The sequence below is a fragment of the Eschrichtius robustus genome, chromosome 2 (genome assembly GCF_028021215.1).
Source record: "Eschrichtius robustus isolate mEscRob2 chromosome 2, mEscRob2.pri, whole genome shotgun sequence".
Classification (NCBI taxonomy): Eukaryota; Metazoa; Chordata; class Mammalia; order Artiodactyla; family Eschrichtiidae; genus Eschrichtius; species Eschrichtius robustus.
Window position 1 is genome coordinate 122,846,952 of NC_090825.1, and position 22,833 is coordinate 122,869,784.

The window sequence follows — 22,833 nt, forward strand, 5'->3', positions numbered from 1 at the left end:
GGGACACAGGTTTGAACCCTGGTCCGGGAAGACCCCACATGCCGTGGAACAACTAAGCCCGTGAGCCACAACTACTGAGCCTGTGCTCTAGAGCCTGCGAGCCACAACTACTGAGCCCGCGTGCCTAGAGCCCGTGCTCCACAACAAGAGAAGCCACCGCAATGAGAAGCCTGCGCACCGCAACCAAGAGTAGCCCCCACTCGCTGCAACTAGAGAAAGCCTGTGTGCAGCAACAAAGACCCAACACGGCCAAAAATAAATAAAAATAAAATAAGTTAAAAAAAAAAAAAAAAGAAAGAATTTTCAATACATAAATCAAAAGATCACCTCATGCTAACAAATTACATTCCTTCCCCTTATCCATTTACCAACCTGATGCCCAGTGGAGACTCTGCCTGTCCACGCAAGTTACCTCCCTGCAACAGATGTACAACTGTGTAAAATGCCATGTAAATAGTGGAGTCAGAGAGTGATTCAATCAGCCACTGCTCATCCCACGGCAGACGAGTACCTGCAAGATAAAAAGAAGATAATTAATGCATGAGGAACCTAAGAGACACTTCATCTACAAAATTCACATTTTTAAGAGCAGGTCTATAGCACTGACAAAGCTACTTATTTAGGTTCTTAAATTTACTTGAATAATTAATATAAATAAACAAGTAGATAAAACAAAATGGTTGCAGCACTAGAAACTTTGTATTAAAAAAAACTGCATCATAAAAGCTATATGGGCATTAGATACTTCTACCACAAGGTAGATGGTAGGGGACCACATCCTAGCTTCCTTCACCCTCTAACCAAAACCTCTCACTTCCAATTCAGAAACACACTGGAAGAGAAGAAAAAAAGGTGAAGTGTTAATTTGCTGTGTAACTGGCAAAGTCATTCAAACAGAAAAATTTGAAGTTTCCTTACCTAAGCCGTAAGTTCTTGAGCAAGCATGCTCTTGCAGCCAATCTAAGGTAGCTTCAAAATTCCTCCTGGTCTCCTCACAGAACCTAGAGAGAGCAGAAGATAAAGTGTCTCTCTTCAGCTTCATTGTCTTCCCTGTTTCTCATCTCCTTCCCTATCATTTTCTCCCATCTTACGTTTCCAGGTTCTTCAAGCACTGGGATGTCTTTTTTTTCCAGTTCTCTTCTCCATAATCCAAGTACCTAGGAGTGGACAAATTGATTAACAAAAAAAAAGTCAAGGATAAGCAAAGTGACAGGAAGAAATTTCTTCTTGCTATAAGAAAAACTAACCACTGGTCACACAGGGCCACGACACATTCATCTGAAGACCTGGACATAACTTGTTTTTCTGGTTCCATGTAAATATATGCATCTCCCTAAACAAAAGTAAATAAAAATATATCAGATATTATGTCAAGGCAATCTCTATTCCTCAAGGAAAAGAAAAGTAACTTTTTAGAAAAAAAAAACGCTCTACCACCAATAACCAAAACCCCAGGTTTTCATTATGTCTTCCCTCTTCCCAGGGTAGAAGTTATCTGCTTTTCTTTCTGTATAACACATGCTTCTGAAAAGGCATGCATCTTCATCAAATGGATCACCTTCTCTAGGCATAGCTTATTCCTTTTCAGAGTGAAAGATGTTTAACAGTTTCTAATGTTATGGTTTGAAGGTTAGGCTGCCTATGGCAGCCTTTTATTCTTGTTATAATAAAAATATAAAGAAAATAGATGCATGGAACCACTGCCTTTAAAAAAAAGAGATGCACAAAAATTAAACACAGAAAATACTTTTACTAAAGATTTATAGCATCATGAAAAATTCCACTAGAAAACTGACCGTAAATTTTATTTTTAGAAAAAAATACAAATATCTCTTAATGTATTATAATCCCAAACTTATTAGGCTAGGATAATTTTTTAAAATAAAATTCAGCATCATTATTCAAAAAATGATTCATTGCTCTGTATTCTTAATGCAAGTTCTTCACACTGAACTTAAATAGGTAGGACTTTGGTTTAAAGATGGTAAATTAAAAACAGACATTTAATTAACTCTGCTCCCTCTCAAAGTTCTAACAAAATAACAACAAAGAGGCTTTTTTTGTTTTAATGGTATGAAGCTACAAAGACAACAAGAATGGGAGAAGAAATAATATTAACCAAATTTTGGAAACTAAAAAGCAGAATGAGTGACAATTGTATTAGCAGATCAAAGGAAGCTAGCTGAATCCTAAGCCCACAGAAGAGAAGGCTGAAAAGCAATTCAGTTTGCATTACAGAACCTCCAAAAAGGCTCAGGATTTGTGGCACAAGATAGTTCTGGAAGAGAAGGTAACATGAGACTGGAAACAGGAGGACTGACTGAAGTCTTTTCAAGAAGTTAGAACCCCAGATACCCTAATCCCACACCATGCAGGCAGGCAACTGCCCCTTCCTACGCCAGCAGAACAGTGAAGGTTTACTCTCTGGAGAGGACAAAAGAGAGTCAACCAGAGTTGACGAAGTTGAGGGTATGGGTATCATAGTGAAAAAGAGGGATTAAGTGAAAGTCAGCACATTGGGTGTTGGAACACAACCTAGTAATCTTCCGCCGTTTAGCTCCCAGAATGCTCAGTTAGCTTAGACCCTTTAAACCGGAAACTGAAGAATCTTCTGAGGGGAATCTAACAAACCAAGAAGCCCTAACTAACATCAAGGCTAACATCAGGGTTTCCCTAAGGTCCAAATGGACCTGCCAGATCTCTCCCAGTGAAGCCCAGAGACAAGCCCTACCCATATCCAAAAAGGTTCCAATCATCTTTTTGTACCCACTCTTAAATATCGTTAGTCTTCCTCAGATTAATAAGAGATTAAAATTTCATATCCCTGAAACAAGAATAGCAGCATCCCATAAAAAAAGGATAAGATAACAAGAATAAGCTCTTAAACTGGCTCTGAGTTGGTAAATGCTGAAGCTGGGTAAGAGGTACACAAGAATTTATTGTACTACTCCACTTTTTTATAAATTTGAAATTCTCCACACAACGAAAAAAATTCTAATGAATTCTTAGAAACATTTATTTATACACACACGCACAAGCACACAAGTAGCAGATATAAAAAACACAGTAAACAAATGAACAAAAACTCATAGGAAGAAAAAGTTGAGGGACTCCTCCAGATAGAAGAGCAAAAGAACTTTCAGAGTCTAAGAGATCCAATATCTGAATAATAAGAATTCAGAAAGCAAAAATAAAGAATGGGAAGGGATAAAATAATTAAACAAAAAAGTCAAAAAACTTTCCCCAAATTGGAGAACATAAGTTTCCAGATTGAAGGAGCCCAGCATACAGCCAGAAGAATGAATGAAAACTGACCTACACCAAAATAAATCATCATGAAATTTCAAAATACTGGAAGAAAAGAGAAGATTCTATAAGCTTTGGCAGGGTTGGGGGCAGTGCAAGGAACAGTGGAGACACAGGTCACTTATAAAAGATCCATTATTACCAGAATGGTTTTGGACTTCTCAACAGCATCACTGAACCAGAACACCATGGATAATGGCCTTCAAATTTTTAAGGGAAAATTATTTCTAACCCAGAATCCTACACCCAGGCATTCAAGTATGAGGACAGAATAAAGATACTTCAGACACAGAAGGTCACAAAAATTTACCTTCCAGGCACCCTTTTTCAGGAACACTACTAGAGGAAGGGCATCACCAAAACAATAAAGTAAATAAGAAAGAAGAAGCCATGGGGGCAAGGAAACAGGAGATCCAACTCATGAGAAGCAAAGGAAATCCTAAGTAATGGTGGAGGAACATCCCAGATGACATCTGTGCACACCTACAGTAAGCAAACGGTGTGAATAATTACAACAGGCCAGAAGGCTCTGGGAGAACTTTCTCTAAGATGTAAACAATAGCATACTCATGTGTTTGAAGGTACTGAGAGGAGAAATAAACAGTCGGGACAGAGTTTGGGGATGAAGTATTGGTAACTGTATTTAAAAGTAAGAAAAGTGGGGGGAAAAAAAAAGAAAAAGACAGTTATTAACTCCAGGGAAAATCAAAAGCTAGGGAAGAGAAGTTCTCATTGTATACTACATTATGGATCAGCCATGTCTCAAAAACGTACACACTGACTACTGCTCTAACATAAGTTATAATATACCTATACTAGGAAGATAGGGGGTGGAGAAGTGTATACAAATGCGAGGTTAGAGAGGAAGACACAGGTTGGCGAAGAGTTAAATCTTGATCTTCCACAGTAGGAAGTCTATGGCTGATGGCTAAAACTGAAAAATTTAAAAATTACTCTACAAGTATTTAGATTAGAGATCTATAAGAGAGGTAGAGGTCAATACTAAAAGAAATAACTAAAAGAGATGAAAGTAAGCCTGTCCAAGGAAGAGAAATTTAAGAGAATGTGGAAGGATGGAGAGGAAATTGCTGCTTTTTTTATTTTAATAAGACTTACAGATCATTGTCTCTCTGTATTATGGGTATACACAACTGTCAAAAATAAAAATTCAATTTCAAAAGTTAAGTACTTAAGTAACTCAACAGAAAAAAGTTACAACAGAAATGAAGAGGGGAAAAACGATGAAAGTAAAAAGTAAAGCACTACATAAAGTAAGAATTGTCAATTACCAGTACCTCGAATGGTTCCTGCCAGGAAGCATCACTAAAATTCTCTGTATATGATTTGTACATGCCAACTTTAGAACACTATCTTCATCAACATTACAGGTGGGATGTTCAAGTTAAATGAATTGCTAAATAGGTCTCCAATTTTATATATAAACAAAATTATATCTTTAATATAGCTACAGGTTCTACTACAGAACTCACTGCTAAGTAACACTGTAAAGTCTATTAACTGAAAGCTCTTCTCCTAAAACAGCCTTCAGAGGATAGCCTATTACATACAGTGTCAATCATCTTGTTTTTAATAGTCTTCTTTACGTCTTGGACCTTCTGTCCCTTAAATCCATCCACCAACATTACCTAAAAGGATGAGAAGTAGGGAAAAAGTACATACAATTAAAATTTGCTTTGGGTGCCCCTCCTAGAACTTTCCCTAACTAAATTTACTTCCACACACAATCAAAATATTTTTAGAGTGAAATTTATCACATTTATAACCATAAATTTTTATTTTGGCACAGCTTGGACAACTAGTATTTACAACACACTTGTTTTTCTTTCAGTATAACTAGGATAAGTATTATGAACACGATTAGAAAGAAATGCTCACTTCCTTCCCACTTCTCAGGTTTCCATGTGAAGAGGATTCCTCTACCCTAACTCACATCATTCCTGAAGGCTTTAGGAGAAGGAACTGAGCAAATGCAGCTCGGCCCCACTTAGGCTTCTCTTTTCAACTCCGCCTGTTGTCAGCAAGCATTCTCCTTTGCTTGGCCGTGTGGTAAACTTGGCTCTTAGAGGAAGGCCTACTGTTTTTCAACTCTGCCTTTTACGTAGTGGGGAGATTTAATTCTAGGGCAAAGTAATGACTTTCCCATTGCTGTCACAGAGCAAAGCCACAATCTCCTTCCAGCTGATACTCTGACCTCCATCTATCTGACTCCTGTTGACTCTCTCAAATAGTTTCTTTTTTTTTTTTTTTTTTTTTTTTTTTTTGCCACACTGTGCAGCATGTGGGATTGGGATTTTAGTTCCCTGACCAGGGATTGAAACTGGGCCGTCAGCAATCAGAGTGCAGAGTCCTAACCACTGGACCACCAGGGAATTCTTAATAGTTTCTATCTTAAGTGGAAAAGACACGTGTTCTTTTTCTGCCCCAATTCTCTAAGTACCAAAATGCTTCATATCTACTTAATTCATCATTATGAAATTATAGTTATTGATCATTATGGCACAGGGGTTAAAAGCACAAATCTTAGAGCCAAGTTGCCTAGTGTGAGTCCCAGTTCTGCCTCTGCCTGGCTATCTGGCTGATCTTAGGTAAATTTCTTAATCTCTTAGTGCCTCAATTTCCTCATCTATAAATCGGGAATAAGTGCCTACTTCACAAGGTTATTTTGAGATATAAGTAAGTTAATATGTAAATGCTCTGTAAGTGTTGGCTTTTACTGTCATCCAAAACATGTAAGTTACTTTTAAAAAGGACATATAACCAATTCTTGGTTATCCAGAGAAATTAAAGTAAAGGTAAAAATAAAGAACATTCTCACTTACAGCCTTAAAAATCTTCATTTCAACCTCAAGTCACTAGCAACTTGATTGGGTTTTTACTTTCTCTAGCCTCATCTTCTTTCCATGGAAATGTAAGCCACGTTAACATATGCACAATTGAGGAGAAAAGAGAGGTTCACAACTTACCTGTTGTGCTAACATGGCATGGAATAGGCATTAACAAGTAAATTAATGAACTGAATGAAACTGCTTATTTAAAATATGAACTCCACAATTAAGAGAGCAAAAGAAGGGACCAGGTATGGTCCATGCAATGAGCCTTTGGAATTTACTGTATAATAATATGAACTAACTTTAAATATCTTCTCAAGAAATTCACTCAGAGATTAGAGGGCACAAAAATGGAATTTCCGTAAATACTATTGGACCAAAATAGATTAAAAAAATAAATTTGGAAACACAAGAACACAATCTTATAGTAATCCCTCTCAAAACAGGATATAGCTGAAACAATATTGAATTTTTCTATAGTGTTCTTCTAAATCACTAAGAAGAAAATCATAGAGCATGGAGTAAGTAAATCAAATAAAAATGATAACAAAATTATTACTTACACCATCATAAAAGCCTCTTAGGTATAATTTCTCCTTTGCTTCTGCAAGTTTTTCTCGGTCATTCTGGCTCTGAACTTTCAACTCATCACACATGGTTACAGCAGAAAGCTGTCCAAAGCCTGGAATTTCAATGACTGGCACCTGCAAAAAAGAGCAATGTCAGAACTTATTCACACTGAATAAACACAAAAACAGCCCTAAAGGCATGGTCCTTTTGCCTCTACTGTCCAATGAAGTCACTTCAGATTTTATATATCATTAGGGCAGTGTCACACATTAGGGACTAACATCCAGATGTGAGTTTGTCTTCCTACTCTCCATAGGAACCCCCCGAATTCTCTGCACCAACCCCCTCACCGTCCCTCCCTCACTACACACACACCTTCCCCAACTCTCAACCCCCCACTGGCACATAATTAACTAATGTTGAAACTAGCAAAATGCTGTAAACAACTAAATTTATGGATGGTCTTATTTCTGGTTTATATTAAGTCTTCTGGATTCTTCATGAAAACTATTCACTAGTAATTTAAATTTTTTTTCTTCTGCAGATACTAATATGAAAACATAAACATTCATGAGTAATATGGCAAAATTTTGTCTTTAGAAGCCTGGAAATTGGCCACACTAGAAAATAAGCTACTATAAAATTAGTAATGTTAAAAGGCTACTTGTTTGTTTCAGAATTACAGGTGCCAGGTGCTAAGAAAATGCCTATTGTTGGTTCTTCTTTTGCTCTTATCCACCACAGCAGATATCACGTTAAAGTAAATAAACTCTTAAACAAACTCCCTCTTATTTCATACTCTACCAATTATTTAATTCTGTTACAAGTAAAGTGTTAGCTGCTCTTTTTTTCTCTAATAAAGAAATGGATATTAATATTCTGAATCATCTATGTACTCACAGGCTCAAATGGCAAGACCATGTCATCTCTAATTCCATACTTTGCTCGTAAAGCCTACAAAAAAATTGGAAGTTAATATTAATGATCAATACTTTACTGGTGCAGTAAGTCCCCTACAATACGAACGAGTTCCATTCCCAGAGCACATTCATAAGTCCAATTTGTTCTTAAGTCCAACAAAATTAGCCTAGGTACCCAACTAACATAATCAGCTATATAGTACTGTACTGTAACAGGTTTATAATACTTTTCACACAAATAATCCATAAAAGACAAACAAACACAAAAAATAAAGAAAACATTTTTAATCTTACAGTACAGTACCTTGAAAAGTATATTACAGTAGTACTGTACAACAGCTGGCATACAGGGGCTGGCATCAAGTGAACAGGCAAGAAGAGTTACTGACTGGAGGAGGGAGAGGAGGTGGGAGATGGCAGAGCTGAAGGATCGTCAGCAATAGGAGATGGAGGGCAAGCTGCAATTTCACTCATGCCTAACACTGATGGATGGCACAGGTTCTGGTTCCCTGCTGCAACCAGATGCACATTCGCATCTTTGAAAGTTCACAACCTGAAGGTTCATATGTAGGGGACTCACTGTATAATCATTGAGAAACACCCTCCAAACTTTTTAAAACTATTTTTGTTCTTCCCTCCATAGAGAGCAATTTTTTAATTTTACAAAATATCTCAAGAAGGGACGTATGACTTTAAAAAACCAAACAGTTTAAGTTAGAGTGAATGACTTAAATGATGAAACTGTACAGCCAAAAGCAAAAATTCACATACATACACACACACACACCACTTAAAATGAGGTTCATATTCCAGGTTGCAATGAAAATGTGAATATCAGAAAATTTTTCTCAAACCTTTTTTTCAAAAGTTTTATGAAATCCATCACATCAACAGATTAAAAAAGAATAATCACACAATCATATCAACAGATGAAAAAAAGTATTTGGCCAAATCCAATACCTATTCAAGATAAAAACTCTCAGTAAACTAGAATAGAAGCAGATTTTCTCAACTTGGTAAAGACTACGTATAAAAAACCTACAGTTAGGGAATTCCCTGGCGGTCCAGTGGTTAGGACTGCACGCTTTCAATGCCAAAGGGCAGGGTTCAATCCCTGGTCGGGGAACTAAGATCCCACAAGCCACGCAGTGTGGCCAAAGAAAAAAAGAACCAACCTACAGCTAAAATCATACTTGATGATTTTCAAAAAATTCAAAGCTTTCCCACTAAGATCAGACACAATGCATATCCCCTCTTACCACTCCTTTTCAACATCATACTGAATGCTCTTGGTAATTAAATAACGCAAGAAAAGAAAAGGTTTACAGACTGGGAAGGAAGACAAAACTGTCTTTGTTTGCAGATAGCATGATCATCTATGTAGAAAATCCAAAAGAATCAACAAAAAAAACGTCCTGGAACTAACAGACAATTATAGAAAGGTTGCAGGATACACGGCTAAAATACAAAATTCAATGGTGTTCCTATATACCAACAATTAACAAGGGGAACTTGAAATTAAAAACACAATACCACTTACACTAGTAACCCCCAAAATTAAATACAGTTGCCCCTTCAACAACATGGGGGTTAGTGGTGCCAACTACCCCAAGCAGTCAAAAATCTGCATATATCTTTACAGTCAGACCACTGTATCCGTGGTTCCACATCTGCAAATTCAATCAACCACAGATCACTTGGTACTGTAGTACATATTTATTGAAAAAAGACTTATAAATGGACCTGCACAGTTCAAACCTGTGTTGTTCAATTGCACTTAGGTACAAAACTAACAATGTAAATGTAAGATATGAGGAAAACTACAAAACTCTGAGGAACAGTATCAAAGAAGAACTGAATAAATGGAGAGATATTCCATGTTCAAGGATTAGAAGACATAATGTTGTCAAGATGTCAGTTCTTTTCAACTTAACCAATAGATTCAATACACTCTCAATCAAAATTCTAGCCAGTTACTTTATGGATATCAACAAACTGATTCCAAAGTTTACATGGAGAGGAATAAGCCCCAGAATAGCCAACTCAATATAAAAGAAGAATAAAGTTGGAAGACTGACACTGTCTGACTTCAAGACTTACTATAAAGTTATAATAACCAAGATAGTGTGGTGCTGGCAAAAGAATAGACAGATAGATCAATGGAACATAACAGAGAGCCCAGAAAGAGACCCTCATAAATACAGTCAACTGATCTTTGACAAAGGAGCAAAGGCAATACAATGGAGCAAAGACAGTCTCTTCAACAAATGTTACTGGAACAACTGGACATCCACAAGCAAAAAAATGAATTTAGACACAGTCCTGACACTCAACACAAAAATTAACTCAAAACAGATCATGGACCTAGATGTAAAACACAAAACCATAAAACTCCTAGAAGATAACACAGGAAAAAACCTAAATGACCACGGGTATGGTGATGCCTTTTTAGATACAACACCAAAGACATAATCTATGAAAAAAATCATTGATAAGCTGGACTTCATTAAAATTAAAAATTTCTTCTCTGCAAAAGACAATATCAAGGGAACTGAAAGACAAACCACACACTGAGAAAAAATATTTGCAAAAAACACATCTGATAAAGGACTGTTAAATATACAAAGAACTCTTAAAACTCAACAATAAGAAAACAAACAACCTGATTTAAAAAATAAGGCTTCCGGGAGCAGGCTCTGGGGAAGGGGTGGCAGACACCATGTTGGGCCGCGAAGGTGGCGAGGAGAAGCCCCTGAAGCACCTCAAGAAGCAAGCCAAACAGATGGACGAGGAAGATGAGGCATTCAAGCAGAAACAGAAGGAGGAGCAGAAGCAACTCAAGGAGCTAAAAGCGAAGGCCACACGGAAAGGATCCCCTGGCCACAGGTGGAATTAAAAAATCTGGCAAAAAGTAAGCGGTTCCTTGTGTTTGAGGCAATGATGATCCTAATTCCATTCCTGTTTAAACATCTGGACTCCCTGCCATAGTATCTGTTGCCACTTATAGCTAGAATGAAGTGTTGTCTTGGAACCTACTGTACATTTAAGAATAAACTTTTGTTAAAAAAAAAATCATACAGTGGCTCATCTTGTCTTTAGCCCTTCTCAGCCATTTCCGCCTTAGCTATGAGATCTGCATAAAGCCAGCCCAGAACCCTGCCAAAATGTGTTCTTAAGTCTTTGTTCTATCCTGAATTCTGTACCACCTGGAATTAAAACAACTCATTTGAAAAAAACAAATAAGTAAATAAGCCAAAGACCTTAACAGACAAATCTCACCAAAGAAGATACACAGATGGCAAATAAGCATATGAAAAGACACTCCACAACATCTGCCATCAAGAAAATGCAAAATAAAACAATGAGATATGACTACACACCAATTACAACGGCCAAAATCTGGAAAACTGACAATACCAAATGCTGACAAGGATGTGGAGCAACAGGAACTCTCATACATTGCTGGTAAGAATGCAAAATGGTACAGCCACTTTGGAAGACAGTTTGGTGGTTTCTTACAAAATTACACATACTTTTACCATATGATCCAGCAATCGCACCCCTTGGTATTTACACAAGAGTTGTCTAGGGGCTTCCCTGGTGGCGCAGTGGTTGAGAATCTGCCTGCCAATGCAGGGGACGCGGGTTCGAGCCCAGGTCTGGGAAGATCCCACATGCCGCGGAGCAACTAGGCCCGTGAGCCACAATTGCTGAGCCTGCGCGTCTGGAGCCTGTGCTCGGCAACGAGAGGCCCGCGCACCGCGATGAAGAGTGGCCCCCGCTTGCCACAACTAGAGAAGGCCCTCGCACAGAAACGAAGACCCAACACAGCCATACATACATACATACATAAAAAGAATGTAAGCAGACAAGAATAGCATTAAAAAAATTAAAAAATTTAAAAAAAAAAAAAAAAAAGAAAGAGTTGTCTATACAAAATCCTGCACACAGATGTTTACAGCAGCTTTACTCATAACTGCCAACACTTGCTAGCAACCAAGATGTTCTTCAGCAGGTGAATGAATAAATGTACATCCAGACAACAGAATATTATTAGCGCTAAAAAGAAATATGCTATCAAGCTATGAAAAGATATGAGAAAACTTAAAATACATATTGCTAATTGAAAGAAAATCTAAGAAGGCTACATACTGTGTGATTCCAACTATATGACTTTCTGGAAAGGTAAAACTATGGTGACAATTAAAAAGATCATTGGGGACTTCCCTGCTGGTCCAGTGGTTAAGACTCCACACTCCCAATGCAGGGGGCCAGGGTTCGATCCCTGGTCAGGGAACTAGATCCCGCATGCTGCAACGAAGATCCCACATGTTGCAACTAAGACCCGGAGGGAGGGAGGGAGGGAAGGAGGGAGGGATCAGTGGTTGCCAGGGGTGGGAGGGAGGAGAGACGAACAAAAAGAGCACAGAGGATTTTTAAGGCAGTGAAAATCCTCTGTGTATTATAATGATGGATACATGTCATTATACATTTGTCCAAACCCACCGAATGTACAACACCAAGAGTGAACCCTAAGGTAAACTATGGACTTTGGGTGATTATGATGTGTCAATGTAGGTTCATCTTCGGTAAAAAGAAACAAAATGTACCACTCTGGTGAGTGATACTAATAATGGGGGAGGCTATGCAGGTGTTGAAGCAGGGGGTAGATGGGAAATCTCTGTACCTTCCTCTCGATTTTTCCTATGAACCTAAAACTGCTCTAAAAAAATAAGTCTTAAAAAAAAGATTCTATGGGGACTTCCCTGGAGGTCCAGTGGTTAAGACTCCACGATTACAAGGCAGCAGGGCATGGGTTCGATCCCTGGTCAGGGAACTAAGATCCCACATGCCACACAGCACAGCCAAAAAAAAAAAAAGATTCTATAAATTTTACATCAATATTTAAAATTCAAATCATAGAAAAACATGTAAATATCAAGAAACAGGTTAAAGGCAGCATTTCAAAGATACATGCATAGCTTTTTAGCCTAATCCAATAATTAGTTCAGTGGTACCTAACCAATGAGATGATGAAGAGGAAATACGAACATGAGACACAGATACTCACTTGCTTTTTCTTCAAGTCTCTGAAGGCAGCAAAATCATCGGGGGAGTCAGAAGGAACACTTGTGACCACACCAGTACCTTATAAAAGAAAATGTAGAATTAACTAATATAACCAGAATGTGTTCCCCAAAGAATTTCTAGAAAGAAATATACTCTTTACCTTTATCCTCCTTGATGGTGAGCATTGGGAGAACATAGATCACCTTATAAGATGTTAAAGGTGCAGAAAGTGATGCACCAAGAATATCCTATGTAAGAAAAAGATGAGCATAAAGCAGAAGTAACTTATTCTAATCATTAAAATTTAAAACAATGTTAACATTTTAAGCCCTGAGAAGCTAATAATCAACAACACTCATTCTTTTATACCTACTAGACTAAAAATAATTGAAAATAATTATAATACCCAAATCTTGCAAGGTTGTGAAGAAATTAATACACTTATACATTGCTTGAGGAAAACAATATAGGAATCCAACTAGGACCCAGCAATCCAATCCTAGGAATTTACCTCAAAGGAAAAAGAATTATTTTTTCTTTGAGAATCTCCCCAATGCTGTGTTAACTACATTAGCCAAAACCTGGAAACAACTAAAACTTTAAATGATAAAAAAATCACTTAATAAAATATGAAACATCAACAAGATAGAATACTGTATCTCTATTTTAAATGATAATTAGGAAGACAAACTGAATTAGAAAGATGTATCTTAAAAGAAAAAATCAGAAGATCTGATAGTATTGGACCCATATTCTCATATATCAACAAACAGCTTGCGGGGCTATCCCAGCAGTCCAGTGGTTAAGACTCCATGCTTCCAATGCAGGGAGCTCAGGTTCAATCCCTGGTCAGGGAACTAAGATCCCTTAAGCTGCATGGCACAACCAGAAAGAAAAAGAGAGAACAAGGAAGATGTTTACCTACTGAAAAAATGATTACCAAGTTATAGTTAAGTAAAAAAGAAAGTAAAACACAGACAATGTGATAAAATACATTGCCATTTGTGTGTAAAAAAGAGGGCAAAAGGAGGGATTAACCAAGATGGCGGAGTAGAAGGACGTGCTCTCACTCCCTCTTGCGAGAGCACCAGAATCACAACTGGCTGCTGGACAATCATTGACAGGAAGACCCCGACTTCACCAAGGAGGATACCCCACGTCCAAGGACAGAGGAGAAGCCACAGCGAGACGGTAGGAGGGGCGCAATCAGAGTAAAATCAAATCCCATAACTGCTGGGTGGGTGGCTCACAGACTGGCGAACACTTATACCACAGAAGTCCACCCACTGGAGTGAAGGTTCTGAGCCCCACGTCAGGCTTCCCAACCTGGGGGTCCGGCTACGGGAGGAGGAATTCCTAGAGAATCAGACTTTGAAGCCTAGTGGGAATTGATTGCAGGACTTTGACAGGACTGGGGGAAACAGAGACCCCACTCTTGGAGGGCACACACAAAGTAATGTGTGCATCGGGACCCAGGGGAAGGAGCAGTGACCCTGGGGGAGACTGAACCAGACCCACCTGCTGGTGTTGGGGGGGTCTCCTGCAGAGGCGAGTGGTGGCTCTGTTTCACCGTGGGGATAAGGACACTAGCAGCAGAGGTTCTGGGAAGTTCTCCTTGGCGTGAGCCCTCCCAGAGTCTGCCATTAACCCCACCAAAGAGCACGGGTAGGCTCCAGTGTTGGGTTGCCTCAGGCAAAACAACCAACAGGGAGGGAACCCAGCCCCACCCATCAACAGTCAAGTGGATTAAGGTTTTACTGAGCTCTGACCGCCACAGCAACAGGGAGGGAACCCAGCCCCACCCATCAACAGCCAAGTGGATTAAGGTTTTACTGAGCTCTGACCGCCACAGCAACAGTCAGCTCTACCCACCACCAGAGCCTCCCATCAAGCCTCTTAGATAGCCTCAACCACCAGAGGGCAGACAGCAGAAGCAAGAAAAACTACAATCCTGCAGCCTGTGGACCAAAAACCACAGTTACAGAAAGATAGAGAAGATGAAAAGGCAGAGGGCTATGTACCAGATGAAGGAACAAGAAAAAACCCCAGAAAAACAACTAAATGAAGTGGAGATAGGCAACCTTCCAGAAAAAGAATTCAGAATAATGATAGTGAAGATGATCCAGGACCTCGGAATAAGAATGGAGGCAAAGATTGAGAAGATGCAAGAAATGATTAACAAAGACCTAGAAGAATTAAAGAACAAACAAACAGAGATGACCAATACAATAACTGAAATGAAAACTACACTAGAAGGAATCAATAGCAGAATAACTGAGTCAGAAGAACGGATAAGTGACCTGGAAGACAGAATGGTGGAATTCACTGCTGCGGAACAGACTAAAGAAAAAAGAATGAAAAGAAATGAAGACAGCCTAAGAGACCTCTGGGACAACATTAAACGCAACAACATTCGCATTATAGGGGTCCCAGAAGGAGAAGAGAGAGAGAAAGGACCAGAGAAAATATTTGAAGAGATTATAGTCGAAAACTTCCCTAACATGGGAAAGGAAATAGCCACCCAAGTCCAGGAAGCGCAGAGAGTCCCATACAGGATAAACCCAAGGAGAAACACGCCGAGACACATAGTAATCAAAGTGGCAAAAATTAAAGACAAAGAAAAATTATTGAAAGCAGCAAGGGAAAAACGACAAATAACATACAAGGGAACTCCCATAAGGTTAACAGCTGATTTCTCAGCAGAAACTCTGCAAGCCAGAAGGGAGTGGCATGATATACTTAAAGTGATGAAAGGGAAGAACCTACAACCAAGATTACTCTACCCGGCAAGGATCTCATTTAGATTTGATGGAGAAATCAAAAGCTTTACAGACAAGCAAAAGCTAAGAGAATTCAGCACCACCAAACCAGCTCTACAACAAATGCTAAAGGAACTTCTCTAAGTGGGAAACACAAGAGAAGAAAAGGACCTACAAAAACAAACCCAAAACAATTAAGAAAATGGTCATAGGAACATACATATCGATAATTACCTTAAACGTGAATGGATTAAATGCCCCAACCAAAAGACATAGACTGGCTGAATGGATACAGAAACAAGACCCATATATATGCTGTCTACAAGAGACCCACTTTAGACCTAGGGACACATACAGACTGAAAGTGAGGGGATGGAAAAAGATATTCCATGCAAATGGAAATCAAAAGAAAGCTGGAGTAGCTATACTCATATCAGATAAAATAGACTTTAAAATAAAGAATGTTACAAGAGACAAGGAAGGACACTACATAATGATCCAGGGATCAATCCAAGAAGAAGATATAACAATTATAAATATATATGCACCCAACATAGGAGCACCTCAATACATAAGGCAACTGCTAACAGCTATAAAAGAGGAAATCGACAGTAACACAATAATAGTGGGGGACTTTAACACTTCACTTACACCAATGGACAGATCATCCAAAATGAAAATAAATAAGGAAACAGAAGCTTTAAATGACACAATAGACCAGATAGATTTAACTGATATATATAGGACATTCCATCCAAAAACAGCAGATTACACGTTCTTCTCAAGTGCGCACGGAACATTCTCCAGGATAGATCACATCTTGGGTCACAAATCAAGCCTTGGTAAATTTAAGAAAATTGAAATCATATCAAGCATCTTTTCTGACCACAACGCTATGAGATTAGAAATGAATTACAGGGAAAAAAACGTAAAAAAGACAAACACATGGAGGCTAAACAATACGTTACTAAATAACCAAGAGATCACTGAAGAAATCAAAGAGGAAATAAAAAAATACCTAGAGACAAATGACAATGAAAACACGACGACCCAAAACCTATGGGATGCAGCAAAAGCGGTTCTAAGAGGGAAGTTTATAGCTATACAAGCCTACCTAAAGAAACAAGAAAAATCTCAAGTAAACAATCTAACCTTACACCTAAAGAAACTAGAGAAAGAAGAACAAACAAAACCCAAAGTTAGCAGAAGGAAAGAAATCATAAAGATCAGAGCAGAAATAAATGAAATAGAAACAAAGAAAACAATAGCAAAGATCAATAAAACTAAAAGTTGGTTCTTTGAGAAGATAAACAAAATTGATAAGCCATTAGCCAGACTCATCAAGAAAAAGAGGGAGAGGACTCAAATCAATAAAATCAGAAATGAAAAAGGAGAAGTTACAACAGACACCGCAGAAATACAAAGCATCCTAAGAGACTACTACAAGCAACTTTATGCCAATAAAATGGACAACCTGGAAGAAATGGACAAATTCTTAGAAAGGTATAACCTTCCAAGACTGAATCAGGAAGAAATAGAAAATATGAATAGACCAATCACAAGTAATGAAATTGAAACTGTGATTAAAAATCTTCCAACAAACAAAAGTCCAGGACCAGATGGCTTCACAGGTGAATTCTATCAAACATTTAGAGAAGAGCTAACACCCATCCTTCTCAAACTCTTCCAAAAAATTGCAGAGGAAGGAACACTCCCAAACTCATTCTATGAGGCCACCATCACCCTGATACCAAAACCGGACAAAGACACTACAAAAAAAGAAAATTACAGACCAATATCACTGATGAATATAGATGCAAAAATCCTCAACAAAATACTAGCAAACAGAATCCAACAACACATTAAAAGGATCATACACCACGATCAAGTGGGATTTATCCCAGGGATGCAAGGATTCTTCAATATACGCAAATCAATCAATGTGATACACCATATTAACAAATTGAAGAATAAAAACCATATGATCATCTCAATAGATGCAGAAAAAGCTTTTGACAAAATTCAACACCCATTTATGATAAAAACTCTCCAGAAAGTGGGCATAGAGGGAACCTACCTCAACATAATAAAGGCCATATATGACAAACCCACAGCAAACATCATTCTCAATGGTGAAAAACTGAAAGCATTTCCTCTAAGATCAGGAACGAGACAAGGATGTCCACTCTCACCACTATTATTCAACATAGTTCTGGAAGTCCTAGCCACGGCAATCAGAGAAGAAAAAGAAATAAAAGGAATACAAATTGGAAAAGAAGAAGTAAAACTGTCACTGTTTGCAGATGACATGATACTATACATAGAGAATCCTAAAACTGCCACCAGAAAACTGCTAGAGCTAATTAATGACTATGGTAAAGTTGCAGGATACAAAATTAATGCACAGAAATCTCTTGCATTCCTATACACTAATGATGAAAAATCTGAAAGAGAAATTATGGAAACACTTCCATTTACCATTGCAACAAAAAGAATAAAATACCTAGGAATAAACCTACCTAGGGAGACAAAAGACCTGTATGCAGAAAACTATAAGACACTGATGAAAGAAATTAAAGATGATACCAACAGATGGAGAGATATACCATGTTCTTGGATTGGAAGAATCAACATTGTGAAAATGAGTATACTACCCAAAGCAATCTACAGATTCAATGCAATCCCTATCAAATTACCAATGGCATTTTTTACGGAGCTAGAACAAATCATCTTAAAATTTGTATGGAGACACAAAAGACCCCGAATAGCCAAAGCAGTCTTGAGGCAAAAAAATGGAGCTGGAGGAATCAGACTCCCTGACTTCAGACTCTACTACAAAGCTACAGTAATCAAGACAATATGGTACTGGCACAAAAACAGAAACATAGATCAATGGAACAAGATAGAAAGCCCAGAGGTTAACCCATGCACCTATGGTCAACTAATCTATGACAAAGGAGGCAAAGGTATACAATGGAGAAAAGACAGTCTCTTCAATAAGTGGTGCTGGGAAAACTGGACAGCTACATGTAAAAGAATGAAATTAGAATACTCCCTAACACCATACACAAAAATAAACTCAAAATGGATTAGAGACCTAAATATAAGACTGGACACTATAAAACTCTTAGAGGAAAACATAGGAAGAACACTCTTTGACGTAAATCACAGCAAGATCTTTTTTGATCCACCTCCTAGAGTAATGGAAATAAAAACAAAAATAAACAAGTGGGACCTAATGAAACTTCAAAGCTTTTGCACAGCAAAGGAAACCATAAACAAGACGAAAAGACAACCCTCAGAATGGGAGAAAATATTTGCAAATGAATCAACGGACAAAGGATTAATCTCCAAAATATATAAACAGCTCATTCAGCTCAATATCAAAGAAACAAACACCCCAATCCAAAAATGGGCAGAAGACCTAAATAGACATTTCTCCAAAGAAGACATACAGACGGCCACGAAGCACATGAAAAGATGCTCAACATCACTAATTATTAGAGAAATGCAAATCAAAACTACAATGAGGTATCACCTCACTCCTGTTAGAATGGGCATCATCAGAAAATCTACAAACAACAAATGCTGGAGAGGGTGTGGAGAAAAGGGAACCCTCTTGCACTGTTGGTGGGAATGTAAATTGATACAGCCACTATGGAGAACAATATGGAGGTTCCTTAAAAAACTAAAAATAGAATTACCATATGACCCAGCAATCCCACTACTGGGCATATACCCAGAGAAAACCGTAATTCAAAAAGACACATGCACCCGAATGTTCATTGCAGCACTATTTACAATAGCCAGGTCATGGAAGCAACCTAAGTGCCCATCAGCAGACGAATGGATAAAGAAGTTGTGGTACATATATACAATGGAATATTACTCAGCCATAAAAAGGAATGAAATTGAGTCATTTGTTGAGACGTGGATGGATCTAGAGACTGTCATACAGAGTGAAGTAAGTCAGAAAGAGAAAAACAAATATCGTATATTAATGCATGTATGTGGAACCTAGAAAAATGGTACAGATGAGCCAGTTTGCAGGGCAGAAGTTGAGACACAGATGTAGAGAATGGACATATGGACACCAAGGGGGGAAAACTGCGGAGAGGTGGGGATGGTGGTGTGCTGAATTGGGCGATTGGGATTGACATGTATACACTGATGTGTATAAAATTGATGCCTAATAAGAACCTGCAGTATAAAAAAACAAACAAACAAAACAACTAATACTAAACTTTCATTGGGTTATTTGTATGGAAATATGTTAATATAAATGTTTCAGACATTACATGAAATTTCTAAAAATCTTGTATTTGTATTTGTATGGAAATATGTATGGAAATATGTTAATATAAATGTTTCAGACATTACATGAAATTTCTAAAAATCTTATATGTTCTGGTATAATGTTATAAGTAATAATCCTAGTTATTACTTTAAAATGTATATCTCAGAAATAACTAATTTTCTTGTCAACTGCATTATTATGAACTTTCATCAAATCTTTAACCGTGGTCATTTTTAAGTCTTTTGTCATTTACAGACAGTTCTGGGTGTACTCTGATGATTTTGCAAATATGTTCCTATAAAAGGGTTTCATCTTCAAGAAATTCATGGAAAAGACTCTGACAAGTACAGGTTTCTGGTAACTGACTGTACTGCTGAACTGAATGAATAAGCATTTTCAGAACTCTAATGAAAAACTGATGAACTCATAAAAGTGCTAACAAAAGATCAAGATGAAAAAAAAAAAATTAATTACATGGGACTGAGTGAACTGATGAGGATGAGTATAATTTTTGTGACTTTCTGACTGAATTTAAAAAAAAAAAAAATCCCACAAGGACTCAGAGGCAAAGAATATACAAATCAATTTTCACTGCAAAGTAAAGGAGCTGTTACAGTGGAGGATTACTGGACTGAATGTCAATATTATGACATAGTATGAGTGTGTTTCATGTTTGGTAATTGCAATCATTGTTGCTTTTGTTGTGGTCATCCATGTACAATGCTTGGTGTCAGTCTATTTATCCCTTGTAAAAATAAAATACAGTGTGTGTGTGTGAAAAAAAAAAAAAAAAAAAAAAAGAGGGCAAAAGAATATATATATATATATGTATTTGCTTGTATACACATGAAATACTTCTGGAAGGATACACAAGACAGTGATTTTACTGACAGCCTATGAAAGGGAGAATTGAGTGACTGGGACTATTTTGTGGATCTTTTTGTCTTTTTTTTTTTTTATTTTTGGCCACTCTGAATAGCTTGCGGGATCTTAGTTCCCCAACCAGGCATTGAACCTGTGCCCTCGGCAGTGAAAGCATGGAGTCCTAACCACTGGACTGCCAGGGAATTCCCTCTTTTCGTCTTTTGAATTTTGAGTCTTATGAATATTTAGTAACCTAGTCAAAAAATAAGTTTACAAAATAAGTAAGAAATAAACTCTCCAATTCAAAAGGAGAACTGAGATGGTATTCTACCCATCCTTTTCTTTTAAAAGATTATTTATTAAGATACCAACGATCAGCATTTACCAAAGGGAATATAACACACCCAGAAACACCAATAAGTAAATAAACTAACTCTAAGGATAAGAGCTATGCAGCCATCTAGATTTAGTTAAGATCAACCAAGACTTCCTTTTCAGAAAAAAAGCAGCTGCAATTCCACTCCAGGAATGCAGGTAATCATATTAAAAAAGTAATATAATGTCTACCACAGCTATTAAATCTCTCGGGGAGGACTGTCTGTATTTTTCAACCAGATAGTTACTGAGCTGCAATGTAAGATTCAAAAATACTATTTTACTGATATGGTCACACAATGAATACACCACAGCAATAAAAAAAAAAGAACAAACTACTCCTACACACAACATGGATGAATCTCACAGGCATCATGTTGAGCCAAAGAAGCTAAACACAAAAAAGTACAGACTATACAATTCCACTGTGTAAAGTTCAAGAAGAGCAACTAATCTTTGGTGACTGAAGTCATGGCAGTGGTTACCTCTGCAGGAGCAGGCTGAGCAGTGATGTGAAATGGACATGACAGCACCTTCTGCAGTGCTGGAACTGTTCTATATCTTGATTTGGGTGGTGCTTACATGACTGTATACACGTTTGAAAATGCACCAAAAATATACACATTTGTGACTTAACACATTTGACTGTAACGTATACCTCAATTAAAAGGTTTTTTTAAATGTTCTTTTCTCAAGCTTCATTTTTGACATTTTCCTCTAAATTCATGCACTAAAATAAAGTCTGCTACCCAACTTACCTCTCCCATTAACTCTTTAACAACAGGCACCACTCCGTTGTCCTTCGTAAAGCCCTGGTATGACATATTCCTTGCGGCTCTTTGGGTGCAGATGAATATATCTCCATTCACTGTCTCAAATCCAATGTACTTCATATGAGGGCAAACCCAACAGTTTGTCTGTCCAAACATGGTCTCAGGTCTGAGAGTAGCAGCTACCAAGAAGATATTTTTCCCTTTCAAGCCACTAAGAAGAAAAAATATACATTTATGCAAAAAATCTTATGGATTCTATCACAACTATCTGATATTTCAAAAAGATGAAGCAACAATTCTTCTACCTATTAAGGTAGGTAGCAAACCTACCTTAATTTGGATGGGTATGGCTCAAGCACTTTCAACTTGATTAAAGTATATTCCTGAGGTCCAACACCCTAAACAAAATAAAACAAAAATTCAAGGGAGAAAGAAAGGCCTGGATTACACCTACTAATCTACGTGACAGATCTGATTCACATTTCTAAGATGGGTTCCTGCATTGTTAGAATAATTCTTTCTTCCAATGAAGAGACTGCCAGTGGTGTGTTGACCACATGGAAGCCTAATGTGTAAAAATGACTTGAAGACCACGATCCCACCCCACACCACACCAAAACTGATCAAGGAGGCCCAGACTGTACTAAGTAAGATTTGCTAAGAGCTACCTTGAGAGGGAAGAACAGCGGGAAAAAAAACGAAGTGACTTATATTAATCAGCCAAACTAGTGTTTGCCAAAATCGGAGTTAGACGATACAACCAACATCAATCCTACAGAGCAGTCATCACAGACATACACTGGACCAGGGGTCAGATGATGTGCATTCAAAACCTAGCCTGGGCCCTTACTTGTGGCTTGACCCAAGGAGTCACAATCACTCTAAGCCTTCATTTCCTCATCTGTAAAATAACTGCTCTGTGCCTCATACAGGACTGTCCTGAGGAACACCTAAGATAATGATAGGAAAATGCTGTGAAAAACTATGAGGTACTATTGAAATTTAGGATATTGCTACCACTGACTATATTAAAGCTTAACATAGTCAGTA

The 22,833-nt window shown here is 37.8% G+C and overlaps 1 protein-coding gene, 1 non-coding gene and 1 pseudogene across 2 annotated transcripts in view; 1 reads left to right on the forward strand and 2 right to left on the reverse strand.

The window, feature by feature from the left end:
* Positions 1–22,833, reverse strand: part of LARS1 (leucyl-tRNA synthetase 1) — a 74,361-nt gene that overhangs the window by 29,016 nt on the left and 22,512 nt on the right. The window contains exons 9-19 of the mRNA XM_068536110.1: positions 22,114–22,181; positions 21,769–21,994; positions 12,876–12,963; positions 12,717–12,793; positions 7,626–7,679; positions 6,719–6,859; positions 4,875–4,952; positions 1,248–1,333; positions 1,092–1,157; positions 919–1,001; positions 373–511 (exon numbers count right to left, since the gene is read on the reverse strand). Coding sequence (XP_068392211.1) covers positions 373–511; positions 919–1,001; positions 1,092–1,157; positions 1,248–1,333; positions 4,875–4,952; positions 6,719–6,859; positions 7,626–7,679; positions 12,717–12,793; positions 12,876–12,963; positions 21,769–21,994; positions 22,114–22,181 — 1,106 coding nt within the window. The remainder of the gene's footprint in view (positions 1–372; positions 512–918; positions 1,002–1,091; positions 1,158–1,247; positions 1,334–4,874; positions 4,953–6,718; positions 6,860–7,625; positions 7,680–12,716; positions 12,794–12,875; positions 12,964–21,768; positions 21,995–22,113; positions 22,182–22,833) is intronic.
* Positions 5,624–5,696, reverse strand: TRNAQ-CUG (transfer RNA glutamine (anticodon CUG)). The gene has a single exon. It is a non-coding gene; the product is annotated as a tRNA-Gln (tRNA).
* Positions 10,365–10,560, forward strand: LOC137759157 (translation machinery-associated protein 7-like; annotated as a pseudogene).